This window comes from Aedes aegypti, chromosome 2, assembly GCF_002204515.2.
Source record: "Aedes aegypti strain LVP_AGWG chromosome 2, AaegL5.0 Primary Assembly, whole genome shotgun sequence".
Lineage (NCBI taxonomy): Eukaryota > Metazoa > Arthropoda > Insecta > Diptera > Culicidae > Aedes > Aedes aegypti.
The window spans coordinates 269507085-269525497 of NC_035108.1; the positions used below are offsets into that span (position 1 = coordinate 269507085).

At 38.4% G+C, this 18413-nt stretch overlaps 2 protein-coding genes across 5 annotated transcripts in view; one reads left to right on the forward strand and one right to left on the reverse strand.

The window, feature by feature from the left end:
* Positions 1–310: 310 nt before the first annotated feature.
* On the reverse strand, positions 311–1653 carry LOC5571426. The gene is made up of 2 exons (XM_001659628.2): positions 1336–1653; positions 311–1275 (listed from the first exon to the last, which is right to left on the reverse strand). Exons 1-2 carry the CDS (start codon positions 1481–1483, stop codon positions 482–484), a joined length of 942 nt encoding a protein of 313 aa, XP_001659678.1. The 5' UTR covers positions 1484–1653; the 3' UTR covers positions 311–481.
* Positions 1654–14310: 12657 nt separating this feature from the next.
* LOC5571425 (voltage-dependent calcium channel subunit alpha-2/delta-4) overlaps positions 14311–18413 on the forward strand; it is a 206598-nt gene continuing 202495 nt past the window's right edge. For all 4 annotated transcript variants that reach the window (XM_021845058.1, XM_021845059.1, XM_021845060.1 and 1 more), the window contains exon 1: positions 14311–15285. The gene's annotated coding sequence lies outside the window, so the exon portion shown is untranslated. The remainder of the gene's footprint in view (positions 15286–18413) is intronic.

Below are 18413 nucleotides of genomic sequence, written 5' to 3' on the forward strand. Positions count from 1 at the left end.
TCTTTCAATTTAGACTTGTTTTCATTTTCTTTAAAACAAGAGTTGCTTTGGATCGTACACACAACTTGTAGAATGAAACCTCATCATTCTGTGATAATGGATCATTGAATGTAGTTTTTGCAAGTGCTTACCGCATCAAAACAAAGGCGCCACTGTATATGGGATTTAACACTGTGACAGCATTGTTGTTCTGTCAAACACACCAGGCTACGTTGGCGCTATCTATGCTTTTCATAGCGGCCGTTTTGGTTATTTTAATGATCCATTTGCTTTGTTACCATATTTACTCAATAAATGTAAAATAGTGAAATAGATAGATGAAATTATGCTTTATTCTCTTACACACATTTAAAATAAATCACAATCATTTTCGATAAAATGCATGAAATACTAAAATAGGACGCACTCAATTCTAATCTTAAGTTACGATTAACATTTATTCTTAGCTAATATGTACTTCGATATGGCCGATTTACCGAATCTAGTTAGATGTAGAATTCTCGGTTGATTCTTCATTCTCCGATGTTTGGACACCTTTGCGCTGGGATCTTGGCATGCCCGAATCGGGGGACATGTAGGATGAATTCCGTCTAATCAGCCTCTGAACGGCAGCGGCCGAGATGGAATTTGGTTGAGTGGAATGTTCATTGAGAATTTCGCCACCCAGACTGAGGATTCCGATTTTATAGTTTCTTTTTTGGACGTCGTTCATCCGCTTCAGATCTGGGAGCAAGCTCATCAAGAACAGAACATCACTATCTTTATAATCGACTATATCGTTTGCGCGGTGTGATCGACTGCCATCATCGTGTTCTGCATATTTTCGTTGGCCAGAACTACTTAGTCGACGATATTTTTCATGCATCGGTATGGGATCAGAGCCATAGGGTGCCATTCGTTTATTAGGGCGTTCAACGTCGCGGTGAGGTTCGTGTCGGTCATGGCCAAGTCTATCATTACGATCTGTCTCGCTTTGTGCTCTTTGATATTTGTATTCGATAGCTTCATGAGCTCCAAGCTCCTCACCCTCTACGGGGTTATCTGAAATTGAGGAATCTATTTCCAAGAATCGAGAAATATGGTCCTCAAACGGAGTATCATCCTCTTCTCCTAACTTTTTGGATTTTGTAAAAGGAAGCAGAAATTCCAAATGCTCCGCCAAGTAATACGGACGTTTGTTGTTTTCAACAGGATCCGCAGACGCGTAACTTTTCAAATGCTTGGTGAACCTACCACGCAAGTTTCGCCACCTGGCTTTGCATTCCTTGACAGTAACTAAAAGTAAACAAAATTGTTATTCAAAAGTATCTTCCACATAAAAGACATCGTTCCCACCAGTAGGACCAATAGTCCGAGCTATTGAACTCCAGGCTTGATCTTGAACATGTCCGCGGTAATAATCATCAGTGGTAGTATCATAAAGGCAGGGATGTGCCTCAACCAGCTTCACGAAGCTAATGTTGAATTCGGATACGTCTTGCATTTTGAAATGCAGAAAAACTTCACACGGATTCGAAACACGGTGAAATATCAAGTGTTGATATCTTTAATCCCTAAATACCATATCAGACAATTGACTCTGATGCAAATCTTAGAATTTTGTGTACACTGCGTTTGTATTTGCAGGTGTTTACAAACGGAGGGAAAAGAAAACAAAAAGCCGTCAAACACGAATTCAATATTTTTTATCCTTCTTTATCCAACTATCTACTTGCATGCAATATTCAGTAAGGATAGACTGGCGATTAGTGAAGGTACAAGTTATATAAAGCCTAAAGTAAAACTGTTTTGCTGTAGAAACATGTCAAATGGTCCTATATGCATAAAAGAGGCCATTAGAGTATGCTCTCTTTCGGTCATAACCGGCTTGTTTCCTCGAATACAAATGTTGTTTTGGCTTAGAATAATATTTGAAACACATATTTTTCTGTCTGTACAACAAAAATTGCCAGAAATAATTCTGTAGCATCGTACTAATCAAAATAGATCATAATCTAAGATAGTTTCCTTTTTCAGATTGGACCGTTCAATTCGTTCTTGGTGATCTTATCTGAAAAGATGATTTATTTTGATCCAAATCATTTCATAATCTTCTTCTTTCTGGCTTTATATCCTAATTGGGACAGAACATGCTTCGCAGCTCAGTGTTCTTATGAGCACTAGGGTGATTCAAATTTTAAAAATGTTTGAAGATCCCATCTCCCATATTTTCCTTACAATCCTAAGCATTTAAAGAGTGTTCTGTTAAATTTCCAGGTGGTGATTTAAAGGTTGCTCAAAGACAATGTACGTTTGTATGGAAATTACTATAGAGAAATTTGGAAAAATATTCCATACTCTTCAGTAGTGTAATGTAGGTACATAGTGTAAACTCATTCTTCAAATTTCAATGAAGGATGTTGCTGAAGAAACCAATTTTGAGCTTATATTGTCTGGGAATTTTGTAGATGTTTACAGGGCTATAATCCTATATGAAGGTAAATAATAGCAAACAAACTCATAAATGTCTCTTCTCCTGTCCGTCGGTTTGAATCGCTCTCTTCAGCAAATTTGTTTATTATGGGTTGAATAATGAGTTTACTATGGGATGATAAGTTTGTACTTACATTTCAGTACTAACGTGATTGGAACATTTCTCAAAATTTCTTCATAGTAATTTCCATATAAACCTACATCGTCTGTGGGCCACCTTTATATCACCACGTAGAAAGCTGAAAATTTCACAGAACACTATTTTTATGGTAAGAATGGTAAGGAAGATATGAGAGATTGGATTTTCGTTTTTTTTTTTTAAATTTTGATCCGCCCTATTTAGCACGCCCATAGTTATCTTAGAGCTAGTGACCTTTTCGCATGTGTGTGTCGTAATGCAACCACGAAGATACTATGTGCCAAGAGAAGTTGAGATAATTTACAACCCAAAAAGATGCTCGACCAGCGAGATGCGATCCGACGAACCTCATCTTTAAAAAGACCGACACCGTCTTCAGCCATTTAGCTACACAGACTGTAACCTAACACTAGACAACGGACAAGCATGCTTTAATGACACACAATCAAGAAACATTTTTAACGAAAAGTTTCAATGGCTTCAGTGGGAATCGAACCCCCGCTGTATGATTATTTATTCCTATATTTGGTTCTACATTAATCAACTTGATAAAACCTTGCCAACAATATATCGCTAAATCACTCGGTTTATGGCCGCCTCTCTCCGGATTCTAAGTGATCAGCATCTTTATAGGGCTGTTGTCCTGCATTCTCGCAACATGTTCTGCCCAGCGTATCCTTCCAGCTTTGGCCACCTTCTGGATACAGGGCTGGGCGAGCTCGTAGTTTATCCTTCGCTGCCACACACCGTTCTCCTGAACGCCGCCGAAGATCGTCCTAAGCACCCGGCGTTCGAAAATCCCAAAAACTTGCAGGTCCTCTTCGAGCATAGTCCACGTTTCATACCCGTAGAGGACTACCGGTCTAATGAGCATTTTGTACATCGTGCATTTGGTGCGGGCGTGAATCTTTCTTGACTGCAGCTTCTTCTGGAGCCCATAGTAGGCACGACTTCCACAGATGATGCGCCTTCGTATTTTCCGTCCAACACTGTTGTTAGTTGTCAGCAAGGATCCGAGGTAGACGAACTCGCCCACCACCTCGGAAGAATCTCCGTGTTTCGTGACACTGCTTCCTTGGCGGGCCCTGTCGCGCTCAGTTCCGCTTACCAGCATGTACTTTGTTTTCGACTCATTCACCATAAGTCCGACTCTTGCTGCTTCGCGTTTCAGGCGGGTGAACAAATCTGCCACCGTTTCAAATTTTCTCAATAATATCCATGTCGTCCGCGAAGCAAACAAATTGTCCGGATCTCGTGAAAATTGTGCCTCGACTGTTAAGTCCGGCTCTCCGCATGACACCTTCAAGCGCAATAAGGACTGTTCATTAAAGAAAGTGGACACCTGATTCATTTTGGTGTGAATATTCCAAGGAAAAAATTCAAATTTTGTTTCAGTGTGTACTCAAGTGTTTATTTTGACAGCAGAAGAAAGTTAACATCGAACAGTTGTAAATTCCAAGCGATAGGTCGGTTTAACATGGCGACACGCAGATTTATTCTGCACAAATGGTGTTCAGAAAAGCTGTCGTTCCGAGGTTTGGCTTAAATCGTGAAGTGTCCAAAATCCAATTTTTCAACACTGTATCGAAAACAGATGCTTATGACGACGTGCAATACATCCGAACAGAAAAAAATGGGAAAAAAGTTTTTTTATGGCAAGCAATTTGCTCCTGCGGTATGAAAAGTACTACATTTTTCACAACGGGTTCAATCAACGGCGAAAATTACAGAACTGAATGCATTTAAAAACGTCTTCTGCCCATCTACCGAAAGTATAACAAGCCTCCATTGTTTTGGCCAGGGCTGGCATCGGCTCACTATGCTTCAGCTACTTTGGAGATGTTCAAGAAGGAAAAAGTCGAATTTGTTAAAACATGGCAGATTCTACCGAATTGCCCATAACTATGCCCCATTTGGAAATATTGGCCAATAATCAAACAACATCTTAAGAAAGATGGAAGATAAGCAAGTTCCATGGATTTTTTCAAGAAAATGTGGTAAGCAACACAAAGAAAAGTTACGAAGAAAGTTGTGCAGAATTCGATGGGAGGCATCAAGAGAAAAGTCAGATCATTATCCAGGAATGCTCAATAAATGTTCAATCTTATGTGAATTTGGTCGAGATTACTTTGATTTCCATATATTTCAAAACAACTCATGAATTTGTTCGAAAATAAACAGTTTGCTTTAAAAAATACGTGTCCACTTTCTTAAATGAACAGTCCTTATTGAACAACAGGCACGTAAGTCCATCAACTTGTCGTAGTCCCTGCTGAAACTCGAACGAATTGGAGTGTCCGCCTGAGATCTTCACGCAGTTTTGTACACCTTCCATCGTTGCTCTAATCAATCTTGTGAACTTCCCGGGAAAGTTGGAAAGTTCTCGTCCATGACCTTCCATAGCTCTACACGGTCAATACTGTTCTATGCCGCCTTGAAATCGATGAACAGATGGTGCGCAGAGACCTTGTACTCATGGCATTTCTAGAGGATTTGCCGCACGGAAAAGATCTGGTTCGTTGTCGAGCGGCCGACGATGAAACCAGCTTGATAACTACCCACGAACTCGTTTCCTATAGGTGATAGGCGATGGAAGAGAATCTTGGAGGCGGCGTTTAGGATCTGTTTCTGTTTCTGTTCGGGATGAACCACTGCGACCAGTTTTCTTTGATCTTTTGTGGTATACCCGTGTCCTTTGTTTAGTGCATGTCGTTCTACTCCATTACTATTGAGAAATAATGAAGTAGTCGTTTTATATACAAATATCATTCTTTACCATTTTGCATAGAGCCTCTTTAGAAAAAGATACCGCTATTTATACCTTTTGGAGAAAACAGTTTGTTACCATTAAACTCTCAAAAGCGCGCCCCTTAATCAGGTTCGGCCACTAAGCTGGTTGAATGATACTGATTTTGACCATGCATCGGTACTCTAGCGTATCAAATTATTGCTTCTACTTATAAGGTTCAAAGTCGTTTTTTGAAACTGTGAACAGGTTTCATCCCATGAAACATTTAGATTCCTTGAAACAAAAAGCTTATTTTTATTTATTTTCGTTTCCCTCCTAGATATCGAAAGAAACTCTTGAACTCGGAAAGAAATTGTCTCATGAGTTGAAACCAACCTCAGATGCTGATTGAGCCATTTTTTCACATCGACCTCCTCATTATCTAGGACAAATAGGTGGGTCTTAGTACCTTGTTACTCTCTTATACTCTTCCGACCCTAACTTATAAATATTCACAAGAACAGATACAACAAGAGTACAATATGGTAGATCTTACCCCGTAACGCACCTCGAAAAGGTGATCTACCCGCGTTACGGGCGGCGTTTAGGATAGTGATTGCACGATAATTTTCACACTCCAGTTTGTCGCCTTTTTGTAGATAAGGTATATAACGCCTTACTTCAACTCCTTCGTTAGCTGTTCCGTTTCCCAGATTCTGACTATCAGCAGATGCAGACAAGCAGCCTACCTCGCTGGGCCCATCTTGATGAGTTTGGCTCCGATACCATCCTTACCAGCGACCTTGTTGTTATTGAGCTGTTGAATGGTATCCTTAACATCCCCCATCGTGGGAGCTGGTTGGTTTCCACTGTCCGCTGTGCTGACGTAGTCATCACCTTCGCTGTCCTGACTTTCTGTGCCTGTGTTCTCTGCGTAATTCATCGTTCATCGTAGTGCTGATTCCACTTTCCGATCACATAGCGTCCGTCCGTCAAGATGCTCTCATCCTTATCCCGGCACATTTCAGCTCGCGACACGAAGCCTTTGCGGGATGTGTTGAGCTTCTGATAGAACTTCCGCGTTTCTTGAGAACGGTACAGCAACTTCATCTCTTTGCATTCCACCTCTTCCAGGCGGCGCTTTTTGTCCCGGAATAGGCGGGTTTGCTGATTCCGCTTCAGTCTGTATCGTGTCCTCGGAAAAGTTTTTTCATATTGTTTAGACATTTTTTCAGTGATGTGAAATTAGGGTGGCCTACATGATTTACAAAATCAGAACACAAACTTTTTTGCTGACACATTTATGCCTATCCAATGTTCTACAATGTTTGAAAACAACCGATTTAGAGCAACTTTGCCGAGGAACCTACATTTTTATCCCTTATGATTCGCAAGATATGACTTTTTTGAACAAAAAAGTTAGGGTGAACCTGAAAAATCATTTTTTTTTATAACTTTTTATATGATAATTTATCGCAAAAACTTTATTCCGAGCACTTTTGATTGCGCAACTTTTTGCAGAAGAAACTACTAATGTATTTCTTATGTTTGCAGAGTTATCAGAGATTTTCTTCGAAAAATGATTGTTTTCAAATGTGAATATCACTGAAAAGCGCAAACGGATTCCCAATATTGTCACCATTGTAAAGATAATCTTTTTCTCCAATTATGGTGAAAAAACCGTGAGAACATTTTATTGCAGAGTTTTTCAACATTTTGAAAATTATATGTTTAAAAAACGTCTATAACTTAAAAAATAATCGAGATAGCTCTACGGTGGTTTGTTTGATACAAAGTATTTATAAAAAATCAACGCTTTAGGATATATTCACAATAAACCGAAATCGATATGGCAAAGAAAGTGAAAAAAGAGATATTTGCTAAAACAATCGAAATAACTGTATGTAAAGTCATTAAAAGTTGAATATACCATCAGTGCACCAGTGTCCGCTCATGTCCCTATTTCCGGTAACTAGTGTAAACATTAGACCTGTTCATATTTGAAAAAAATGTCTGTAAATCTTCCGGTCAAGCAGTATTACGAATTCTCATGCTAAGAACAACGTCTGGTCAAATTTTCAGCTCATTTGATAAAGATTACGATATGCTTCAAGTTAAAAAAGTGTTTTTGGGCTTATTTAAAAGTTTGAAAAATCATAACTAGCATGTGGGAAATCAAAATCACTTGCTATTACCACTATTTGAAAGCTAATTTTATTCTGTTAAAGTTTGTTGAAGACGCTATTAAGATTAAATTGAGTTTTAACATTGTTTGATCCAGATTTGTTCGCTACAGTACCCAAAAAACACAGTTTTCTCAATATATGTGGTATAGAAAACACACATTGACATTATTTCTTCAAGCCCTAGTGAACGGGAATCAAACATAATTAATCTATGAATTCATTGGCCATCAACTACTCACAGCGTAACAAAAATGATATTTTTGCGTGTCTCAAGGATTAAATTATGTGTCTCTAGTAGATTTGGGGCCGCTGAATCTGATGCCGTTCTCAGAAATGTCCCTGCATGAAATTTAAAGTATGATTTATCAATTTTTTATGTGATCCAATCCAGCAAGCATGTGAAATAGGACTTCAATTTTCATTTTAGAAATAATATGGTTGAAATTACACGATAAAGTTTAGATTAAGTCGACTTTTTTAAAACGCTTGCAGTCTCCAAACAAAACTCTTGGTTTCTCTTATATGGCAAAATACAATACTGTTCTAAAAAACTAAAAAATAACTTTTAGGCATTATGAATTTTGCTGATAAGTATTGTTTTAAACATAAAGTTTGAATTCTGTGGCAAATTAAGCTAATAAACTGTCTTACAAGCTGGGAAACTTGTTGGCTGAAATAGTCAAATTTTGCATTTTCAACTGCCAATATCTCAAAAACTAGACGTGCTGTGATATTTTTGAAAACGGTAATATATTCAGCAACCCTTAATTAAGTACATAGTGATATTTTGATGCTTGCGACAAAAACGGGTTCCGCAGTGTTATTGGATCACTAGGTATTTTTTGTGTGTTCCAATAACCGTTCATGCGAAAAATTAAACAAAATTTTAAAGAAATGTCGATTTTAGTATACAGCATGCTTTATTACTGTGATAGCTATGGTTTGACCATAAAAAATATCAGCATAAATAACAAAATTTGAAATAATGCATTTTTTAGTAAGTTCGTCACGAAATCTGTATACCGTGAGCCGAAATAGGAACACTTAAATGCAGTAACAAATGCAATTAAACATTTTTTTATGAAAGTTTTTCAAATAATTTTTATTTTGCCACTGATTATCTATACTTGGAGCTACACTATGACATAAAAATAGTATTGATCGAAAAAACAGTTATTTTAGAATACACATTTGAACACATAACTTCCCTTAAATGAGCGGAATCTGGTACACTGATGGTACATGATATTAGATCGATCACAGTAAGCGGAGTCTAAAGAGTTGGGAGTTGGTTACCCGATCTTGCCTAAGGTTGCTCGTACCCCGACAAATACCACGAGGAGGTAGGGATAGGAGTTGCTGGGCAGGAGGCTACGCTATTCGCTGCATTTACCAACCAATTAAGTGTCCTCAAGCTGGCAGGATTGAGGAAGAAATCCAGGCGGTTGTTCAATAGAGCAACGATCACTTTGGATCGGGCTGAATACAAAAAAGCAGAATACAACAGAGAACTAAGACACGCCAAACGTAAGGACTGGAGACGGGTATGTGAAAGCATCAACAACGCTCCTGCAGCTGCAAGGCTGCACAAAGTCCTTTCGAAAGATAATTCAAATGGTCTAGGTAGGCCCAGATAGCCGTAGCGGTACACGCGCAGCTATTCAGCATGTCCAAGCTGAGGGTCGTGGGTTAGAATCCCACCGGTCGAGGATCTTTTCGGGTTGGAAATTTTCTCGACTCCCAGGGCATAGAGTATCATCGTTCCTGCCACACGATATACACATGCAAAAATGGTCAATTGGCAAAGGAAGCTCTCAGTTAATAATTGTGGAAGTGCTCATAAGAACACTAAGCTGAGAAGCAGGCTTTGTCCCAGTTGGGACGTAACGCCAGAAAGAAGAAGAAGAAGAAGGTAGCCTTAAAAAAGAAGACGGCAGTTTTACTGTTGACTCTTTCTTCTGGAACACTGGAAGTAATGATGAGAACTCATTTCCCTGAATCGATCCCATATTTGGATGAAGAACAGGTCTCAGAGGAGGCAAGACATGTATGGTCGATAAATGCCTATCAGAAAGCTTGTGAAATTTTCACGCCTTCGAGGGTCGAATGGGCATTGAGTTCTTTTCAGCATTTCAAATCTGCCGGGAAAGATGACATTTTCCTAGGCTTACTACAACGAGGAAAAGAGACGATCTTAACCGAAATATTCAAAGCAAGTGTAACGTAACTCGATTTTTATTTTCGTTACGTTATATCGAAGCATTTATTTTTCTAAATTTCGTTCCACATATATTGTTTGATGAGAAAATGGGTCTTACATTGATATTATTGAACTAGCAGGCATTTTCAGTTTATCTCACATATTTTTTCGATATATTTCCGCATTATTTTTTTATATATTTATTTTTTTAACCTCTCCATTGCAATAATCATTAAGGAAATGTATTCAGGAAAAATCTTTGGAGGAATCGTTGAACACTTGGAGAAACTAGAAAATAAATTGATAAATGAGATCTTCCAGAAATATTTAAAAAAGTTAATTTTGAGCAGTTTATGAACATTTCTAGCAGACAATTAAGGAACTTCAAGAATTTTGTTATGAGGAACTCGTTGTAAAACTCCTAAAGCAAATCTTTTTGTAATTTCTTGACAAAACTTGAGACTAAATGTCTCAAGAATTCTTTTACAAAAAAACTAACACTTGAAAACCATTAAAAACAAGAACTATCTTTGAGGAAAAAGTTGAAAAAGTTTCTGAACGAATACGGGATGGAATTATCGGCAGTATCCTAGAAGAATTTTCTGGGGGATCTGGAGAACTTGCTCGAATCTCTGAACATATGTTTGTAATTAAAAAAACCATAGACAAATTTCTAGACTTAACCCAATGAAAAATAATCATTGAGAACTTTCTTAAGAAATTCCTGATGGAATCAAAGGAGGATTTCATTTCACATAGAATCCTTGAAGAAACTTAAGTAGTACATATCATGGTTTTTGCATAAATATTTGGAGAAAGTTCTGCAGAAAATTATAATTGCTGGAGAAACACCAAGAAATTTGTTTTTCGTGTTTTTGGACGAATACCTGTACAATAAATTAATAATTTGTAGAGTAAGGTACCGCGGGGTAAGTGGGTAAATAGGGTAAGTGAAAACAATTGATATATTTTACTGAATATGTGAATTAACGTTTTAAACTCATGCGTAAACCTTTGAGGCCATTCAGAACATTACGATAGGTAAGAGATTTCTGAGATTTTTCAGCCATTTTTGCATAATAGAGCGAAAAATTGTTAACCTGTCAACTGTTACTCCGTAACAAGTTGGCGGCGTACAGTCTTATTTTAATATTTTCAGTGGAAAAAAGTTTCGGAAAATAATTTCCTGTACCACTTCTTAGTTGTCCTCTGTGACAGTTTCAAACCGCAATAAAAAAAGTTTTAGAATTAATTCGACGTAGACTTAAAAATAACTAAATTTAAACACCGTCAATTTTCTTATCAGGTGGGGCAAGTGAAAAGTTTATCATTAGAGATTGAATTTGAGTTTTCGTACTTAAGTAGCCATAAGTAAACATGGTTCGCAATTATAATAGAAAAACATAACGTGCTGATAAATCAAGAAACACTATACTCAAGCGTTAAAAGCTATTAGAAATCATGGAACTTCTCTAAAAGATGTTGCCAAACATTACAATATTAATATGTCTACTTCAGGCAGCCAATTAAAAGGAAGACGTTGACTGAAAAGTTGTAATATTAGAGAACACACGGAAATCTCGTGGAATGTCAATGTAAACTAGTTCAAAACATAAAAATGGGGTATAGGTCTATCCACATAAAAAAAGATTCTAAATACGTTATTGAAGAATTCCGTTTGATTTCTCCCGAAGAGTTATCCGACGTCATATTCGACTTTCTCAAAAACAAATAACGAGCGGTGGAAATTCTACAGAGCAGAAATGCAATTGCTGTCCCATAATGTTAGAACTAGCATTGGAAATGTTGCAGTTATAATGTTGTCGAATCATTTCAACTAACATAACTGAACAGAAGAAAATTCAAGTGAAAAGAATAACGTTTTCTTTGTTTATATGTTACTTGTGTTATTGTTCATTGGGAAGCCTTAACAAATGTTAAAGCTAATAGAAATTGTGAATATAACTGTTTGTTTTTGAAATTATTTTTCAAAACGGTAAACTAAAAGTAAGTAAGGAGTAAGGAGACATTTTTCAAAAACTTTTTCTGTGTTTTTTTCTTCAATTTTTCATAAAATTTAATTTCAGCATGCTGCTTATATTTGGTGGGAGTCAAGCTAAAAAATATACACCACCTCATTTGTTTCAATTTTAAGTCTCTAGAATTTGAAGAATCTCAACTATGCGAATTTCATTACCCACTTGCCCCACGGTACCTTATTCAAAGAATTATGACTGAATTGTTCTCTCAAAAGGCGGAAGAATTCATCAAAAATTACTGAAATAATTTATGCATCTCTAGACTCTGGAAAAATATAAAGTATCAGATGCGGAATGGTTTGAAGAACCAAGTATGAGTGTTGCAATACGCGATTCCATACTTATGGTGGGTAGTGTATATCCCGGAGAAATTACTTGGTGAAATTTTTTTTACAGCAGAATTCATAAATATATTAAGAAAAAAATATTGAGGAAAATCTAAATGGTTGAATTTAAAATTCCCATATTCCGGAATTCCTTGGAAACAGCTCTTGGACATATTCATGAAAAATTCCTGTAGGAATGTTTGAACCATTTCTTGGTGGAATTGGAGTTTAAGATGAGTCAATGGAGAAATTTTTGGCGGAATTTCTGAAGGCATCCTCAAAATCATTCTAGTTGAAATCCATGGAGAAATTTCAGGAGAAACATCAAATTCTTGGCGATACCATTTGAAGGATATCTGTAAATAGCATCTGCAATAGCTTAATATTTCATTAAGCACTGTTAAGAAAAAAATGTTTATCAAATATACGTTAAATGCATCGATGATGGCAGGGTGGCCCGGCTACACACAAGTCTAATCTGCCTTTGATTTGGTCTTTTTGAATGCAAAGTCAATAAATTATATTGAAGTTTTCATAGAAAATGAGTGTGCAGCAGGCTTGGATCCTGTGGGAGCGTAAATCTAACAAACATGAAGAAGCATGATGTATTCAAATATACAGCAATGACAAAATGTTGGTTTTAACATTAACTTATAGCTCACTCGATATCGATTTATGACTGTAATCAGTGATAGTTATCGCTTGAATTGCTATGATTTAATATTGGTTGGTGTTTGAATCTTGATTTTTTTTATTGCAGTTCGTGAATCTTTTTTTAAATAAAAATTGGAAAAATAAATGAGAGCCAAAAAAGTTACGTTATATCGAGGTAAAAATTACGTTATGTGGAGTTACGTTATAAAGAGGTTACATTATATCGAGGTATGACTGTATTCCAAAAGCGTGGCAAAAGGTTCGAGTTGTTTTCATTCCAAAAGCTGGAAGAAAGGATAAAACAACTCCCAAAGCCTTTAGACCTATAAGCCTTTCCTCTGTTCTTTTAAAGACAATTGATGACTTCATCAAGTCAACAAGTTTAATAGAAATGCTTCTTTGTAAATACCAATTTGCGTATCAATCAGGTAAATCTACCATTACGGTGCTGCAGCCGCTGGTAAATAAAATCGAGAAAACTCTTGAAGCCAAAGAAATAGTCGTGGTTGCTTTTCTCGATATTGAAGGAGCTCTATGAGTTCAGCCATGGAAGCAAGGGATTTGGATAAAAGTGTTATCGAATGGGTCGGACAATTTCTGCTGATCTGCGCAAATATCTACAAGATCTACTAAGGGATGTCGTCAAGGAGAAGTATTATCGCCCTTACTGTGGTCTCTTGTAGTAGACGAACTCCTTAGAAATCTAGAAGATCAAGGTTTTGAGGTAATTGGATATGCCGATGATGTGGCCATCTTGGTTCGTAGAAAGTTTGATAATACGATTTCCGATCGGTTGCAAACTGCGTTAAACATTACTCTCAAATGGTGTAGGAAAGAGGGGTTAAACGTAAACCTTTCAAAAACTATTATCGTGCCTTTTACCAGAATGAAAAAGGTAAAGCTTACACAGCCTTTTTTAAATGGATTCAATTTCAATGTTCTGACAAACATCTTGGGGCTACTTTGGATAAGAAATTGAACTGGAAATCTCATCTGAGCAAGGTCATAACTTATGACTCATAAGCAAGGGTACTAATGCCCTATGGGTCTGCAATAAAGCCCTAGGAAAAACGTGGGGACTGCAACCTATATTGTGGTGCTTTGAAACGAGCCCCCCGTTCTGTAATCAATGTTTGAATTTTCTTCCTTACCAATGTCCTTTGGCAATCCTGACAGCTCCAACACGGAGTTGTCACAGTTTTTCGAACATGGCAAAATTTCCCATTTTCGGGAAGGGCCCAGCGAGCGCCTGCGTACTTTGGCCTAACTCTCGCAATTGCACCCTACCAACACAAACACTGATATTCTATGTGAAGGAAGGATTTTTCATGCTTTTCTCTTTGCTTGTAGGGTTTGGGGGTGGTGGGTGGTGGGTTGAAGGCCATAGTTATCCTTGGTCTACTACGCGATGGAGGACTGCTCCCGCTCTGGGTTTCTCTCTCTCTCGTTTGAACACCACATGCGACGGTGCTGTTGAAGGCCCTGCGGGGGAGGTTGGGGCGGTTCTAGTGTATTGTAGTATTTCCAATATTCTCGTAATACGACACGGTTGCCGCCGCCATTCGATAGCGGATTCGTCTCGGGAGAGGTACGTTACGTGAGCGCGCGCGGAAAAGGCGAATCTTTTCTTCTCAGAGGCTGTGGTAGCTCTAGCAGCTAGTATCTGCCTAGTACTACTATACTGTTCGGATCGAGGATTCGTCGTCGAGGCGCGATATTGGAACGTTGTATGGAACGGTTAAATAATAGGATTTTGCAGTCGATTTTTTCCTTCGTTGTTCCATGGGGGAAAAACTTGAGAGAGTGCTGCACAACTAGAAAATGATAGCTTAATTAATTGTTGCAGTGCAATGACTTTTTCCTCGGTGATTGTCGGACAGTTTACGAGTGAAAAGACAGATTGAGTTTTCGTGCCATCGGTTCTTCGAATCGGAACGTGAAAAAATTTGGCCACCCGTGTCGTGGGGAAAAATTTGGGAGGTGTTTGAAGTGAAAAAGGAATAACTTGCTGGATGGAACGGTGAAAATTATTGATGGAATTCGTGAAGTGAGAACGGCTTGGCCTAACAGAAAAAAAATGCAATTTTGGCCTTGAAGCCGTGACCTGATCATGAGAGTGCGTGTGTGGATTGAAAATTTATTACCTGGTGGCACGCTTGCCAAGTTTTTTTTTCTTCATGGTTGTTCTAGTGTCTAGTGAATAAATTGCTAGCAGAAAAAAACCTTCATCGCTTCGAAAGTTTTGGCTGAAAAATCGTAAGGATTGTACGATTCATGCGTTCATCATTGGATAAGCGATTTTGATGTTCTTGCTCATAAGGCATTAAGAAATCGCCCTACGGTTGCAGTACTTTGGATTGACATTCAAGAAGTTAATTTATGTTGAATACACTGAGCAATGAAAAAGGATAAAAATGTGAAGGATGTCCAATGAAGAAAAAGTGAAAAAGTTAAATGATCAGAACATAGTACAGAATTGTAGGGAAATCGATCTAAGTGTTTGTCTTTGCTGGCGATAAAGGATAGAACAAGTGCCATTTGGTAATTAAATTTCCTTCTTTGGGGATAGTAAAAATTTCACCCTCTGCTGTCTGTGAGCCGTGAGAATTGGGTTGTGTGTGCAATTTTTGGTGTAAAATTTTCGATACGACACGCGCGCGTCTCCCACTGAGCGGTGGTGTATGTGTTCCGTTGCGCTTCCGACAGCGCTTGTAGTGGTGTCCAGAAATCTCCTTCCTTCTAGGACTTCCACCCCCATCATCGAGCCTCCACGCCAACTCCAACTCAACCCAAAGCTATAGAGATAGATGTACCAGTATAGCTGCCCCTTTGGGTGAGAAAGGCAATGCCGCTGCAGCAATTCTCGTACGCTCCAAAGCCTGGAACATAGTAAATTTGTGCCATCAGGATTATCTGTGTGACTATATAAGCAATATTATGTATTTTAGAATTGAGAGTTGATAATTAAATTCACGGTTTAAATAATATGAAGAATAATTTAAATTTTTTTTTGATGATTTTCGAACTTGCAGAGGAAAGTATATACTGCCTTAAGAAATCAAGAGCATCATCGGTCATCGCCAGCAGCGCTACGTCTGTGCTGTGTATAATAATCATGCTTTGTTTAAGATGCGTATATTCAGTACACGATGCTTACGGTCTTTTTTTTTTTGTTTTTTACAAGGGGGAAATCTGCAAACAGATCCTCTGAGAAGGTCACTCAGGGAATGCGGGGATGACACACCAATGTTCGGCCGTTAACGGAGCCTGTGGGGCACCTGGGCACCCCTCACAGTATTGTGTCCCTTACCGCGTTAATGCAGGGCTCTGGCGTGGTGGACCTCTTTTCCCGTGCTACTCGTGGGATCCAATCATGAATACAAACTTAAACCAAAATCAAAATAATAGTAGTAGTGCAGGTAGTAGCAGTAGTAGGGAAGCGAACCCCTTCGCAAGAAGTGGGTTAGCTAGGTCTCCGTTGAGGAGAGCAGAAGCAGGAGGAGGCAGCAGTGCACGTAGTGCCAGTGCTGGAAACCATATTTCATCCCCGGCTAACGCATCGGGTGAGGTTATGGATGGAGCGTGGTTGATGAGGGCCATCAATAAAAGTAGAGATGGGCTCTCTGCGATGGAAGTGGCTGCACAGCAGCTCGACTCCATAATTGACTTTGCGTCCTCGAAGTCTAACATCAGCAAGGACCTCAAGCAGGCCCTGTTCAGACTTCGTAAGTCGATGTTCGCGGCCAAGCAGAACCATGCTGAACCCATGGCGACTGTGGCTGCGGCAGAACCCGTGAAATTGAAGGTGCCGAAGTCTACCCAGACGGAGCCCTTCGTCTTCGCGGGTAGCCCCAAAAGTGCGGAAGCGAATGCTTACAACAAGCAATCGCAGAAGCGCGCGAGGCAGCCGTCAGGGGAGGAGCTACCCGGCGGCGCTCGCAAGGCCAGGCGGATATTAACCCCGAAAACCGGCAGAAGTGCCGGAAAATCGGACCCCAGCCAGGCGTCCCGGAAAGCCGAGAAGGGTGGGCCCGAAAAGGCTGGCCCCTCACGGAGTGATGGGAACAGGGGGTTGCGACCTTTGAGAGGTCCTCAATCACCACAGGTTAGGGCGGATCAGGGGGGGGACGCCCCCAGGACAACCGTAGTGAGAAAGAAGAAGAAGGAGAAGCAGGAAGTTCAGGAGCGCAGGGATACCAGGCCTAAGAAAAGTACCCAAGTAGCACTTGCGACTTGTCCATCATATTAGAAAAAATGAAACAGTCACATAAAAATTACACTCAAGATACAGAGACACTTGTTATACTTTGTTTCGTTACAAAACAGTTATTACTGTGGTTATGATCAAACCTTAGTAAATGTAAGTGATAGAGGCGTCTCAAAATGACCATTTTGTAATATTGTAGGAATGCAGTGATATTTTATGTTGCTGTGTGGATAATACTGATACATTTCAAACACTTCATCTAATTAGGCACACACTCCCGCTATGTTAAATGAATCAATTTAAGAAACACTTTTCACCAGTTTTCCAGATCAATGAAAACAAACACCAGCTGTACGGTTTTAACCCACCTAACAATCAATTGAGAAAGTGGCAGCTGAGTTACAGCAATCCTCTACAAAGACTATTAAAATTACCTTGCAACTAGTTTGACATAACTGCAACCATAATGTAATACTCATGTTATTGTATTGCACAACGGGTCAATGTTAGGACAAAATACTTTTTTGAGCTTAATTAATAAATGACAAATCAATTGCTTAAATTTCAAGAATCATTGAACTGATCTTCTATTCTTTCATATGTTTTAGGTAGGGGACGTTTATAAACTATGTCACGCCCTGAAGAAGGGAAAATATGCTTCTTGAAACGTAACGCACAAAACAAAAATAATGGCTCCCATATAAAATTGTAACAATTGCAGAGGTGATCGGATTTGTCCAGTTTGAGCGTGACGTAATTAACGGATAATTCCTGTGGTTTAAATATTTAAAAATATATTTATCAACCCCAATAAGTGTTGATACATTTTCAAATCAAAAAAATCAAAGCACAATAATAGATAAATCGTGATTTTGGACAATTTTTAAATTTTTATCCCATTGTGCATGACGACGGTTTAATACTACTCTACTGTAGCAGAACAGTGATCTTGTGGTTGCAGTGTATCATTTTTGTTTAGATGTGACTAGTTTCAGTGCGTAATAAATTAAATCAAAACATCATAAACGATTCCAATGAAATTTAGTAAGAGTCAGACAATAACTATCGGTTACGAGTGACTGATATGAAACAGGACAGAAATTTGATTGATTTTTTCACACTGCTGGTAATGAATTTCAGTATACCATATTCTCAATGTACTTATATTTGCATAACTTTTAATGTAGGTTTTCAATCCCATTTTTTGATGACGAATGTTTATATACATTAAACATACACATAAACAAAAAAATTAACAGACACTGATTTCGGAATTTGAAACATTGGCATCTAGGTCCAAACTTTTAAGATTGTAGTGCATGTGAAATGGTGGATGACTTTCCACCACAAAGCAATGTTTCGATATTTCTTTAAATTTGGCAATTTTATACACAGCCGTAGGTTTAAATTAATGTAAAATTATCTCGTTTTTTTTTGTTACGCCAATGAAGTATGAACGAAT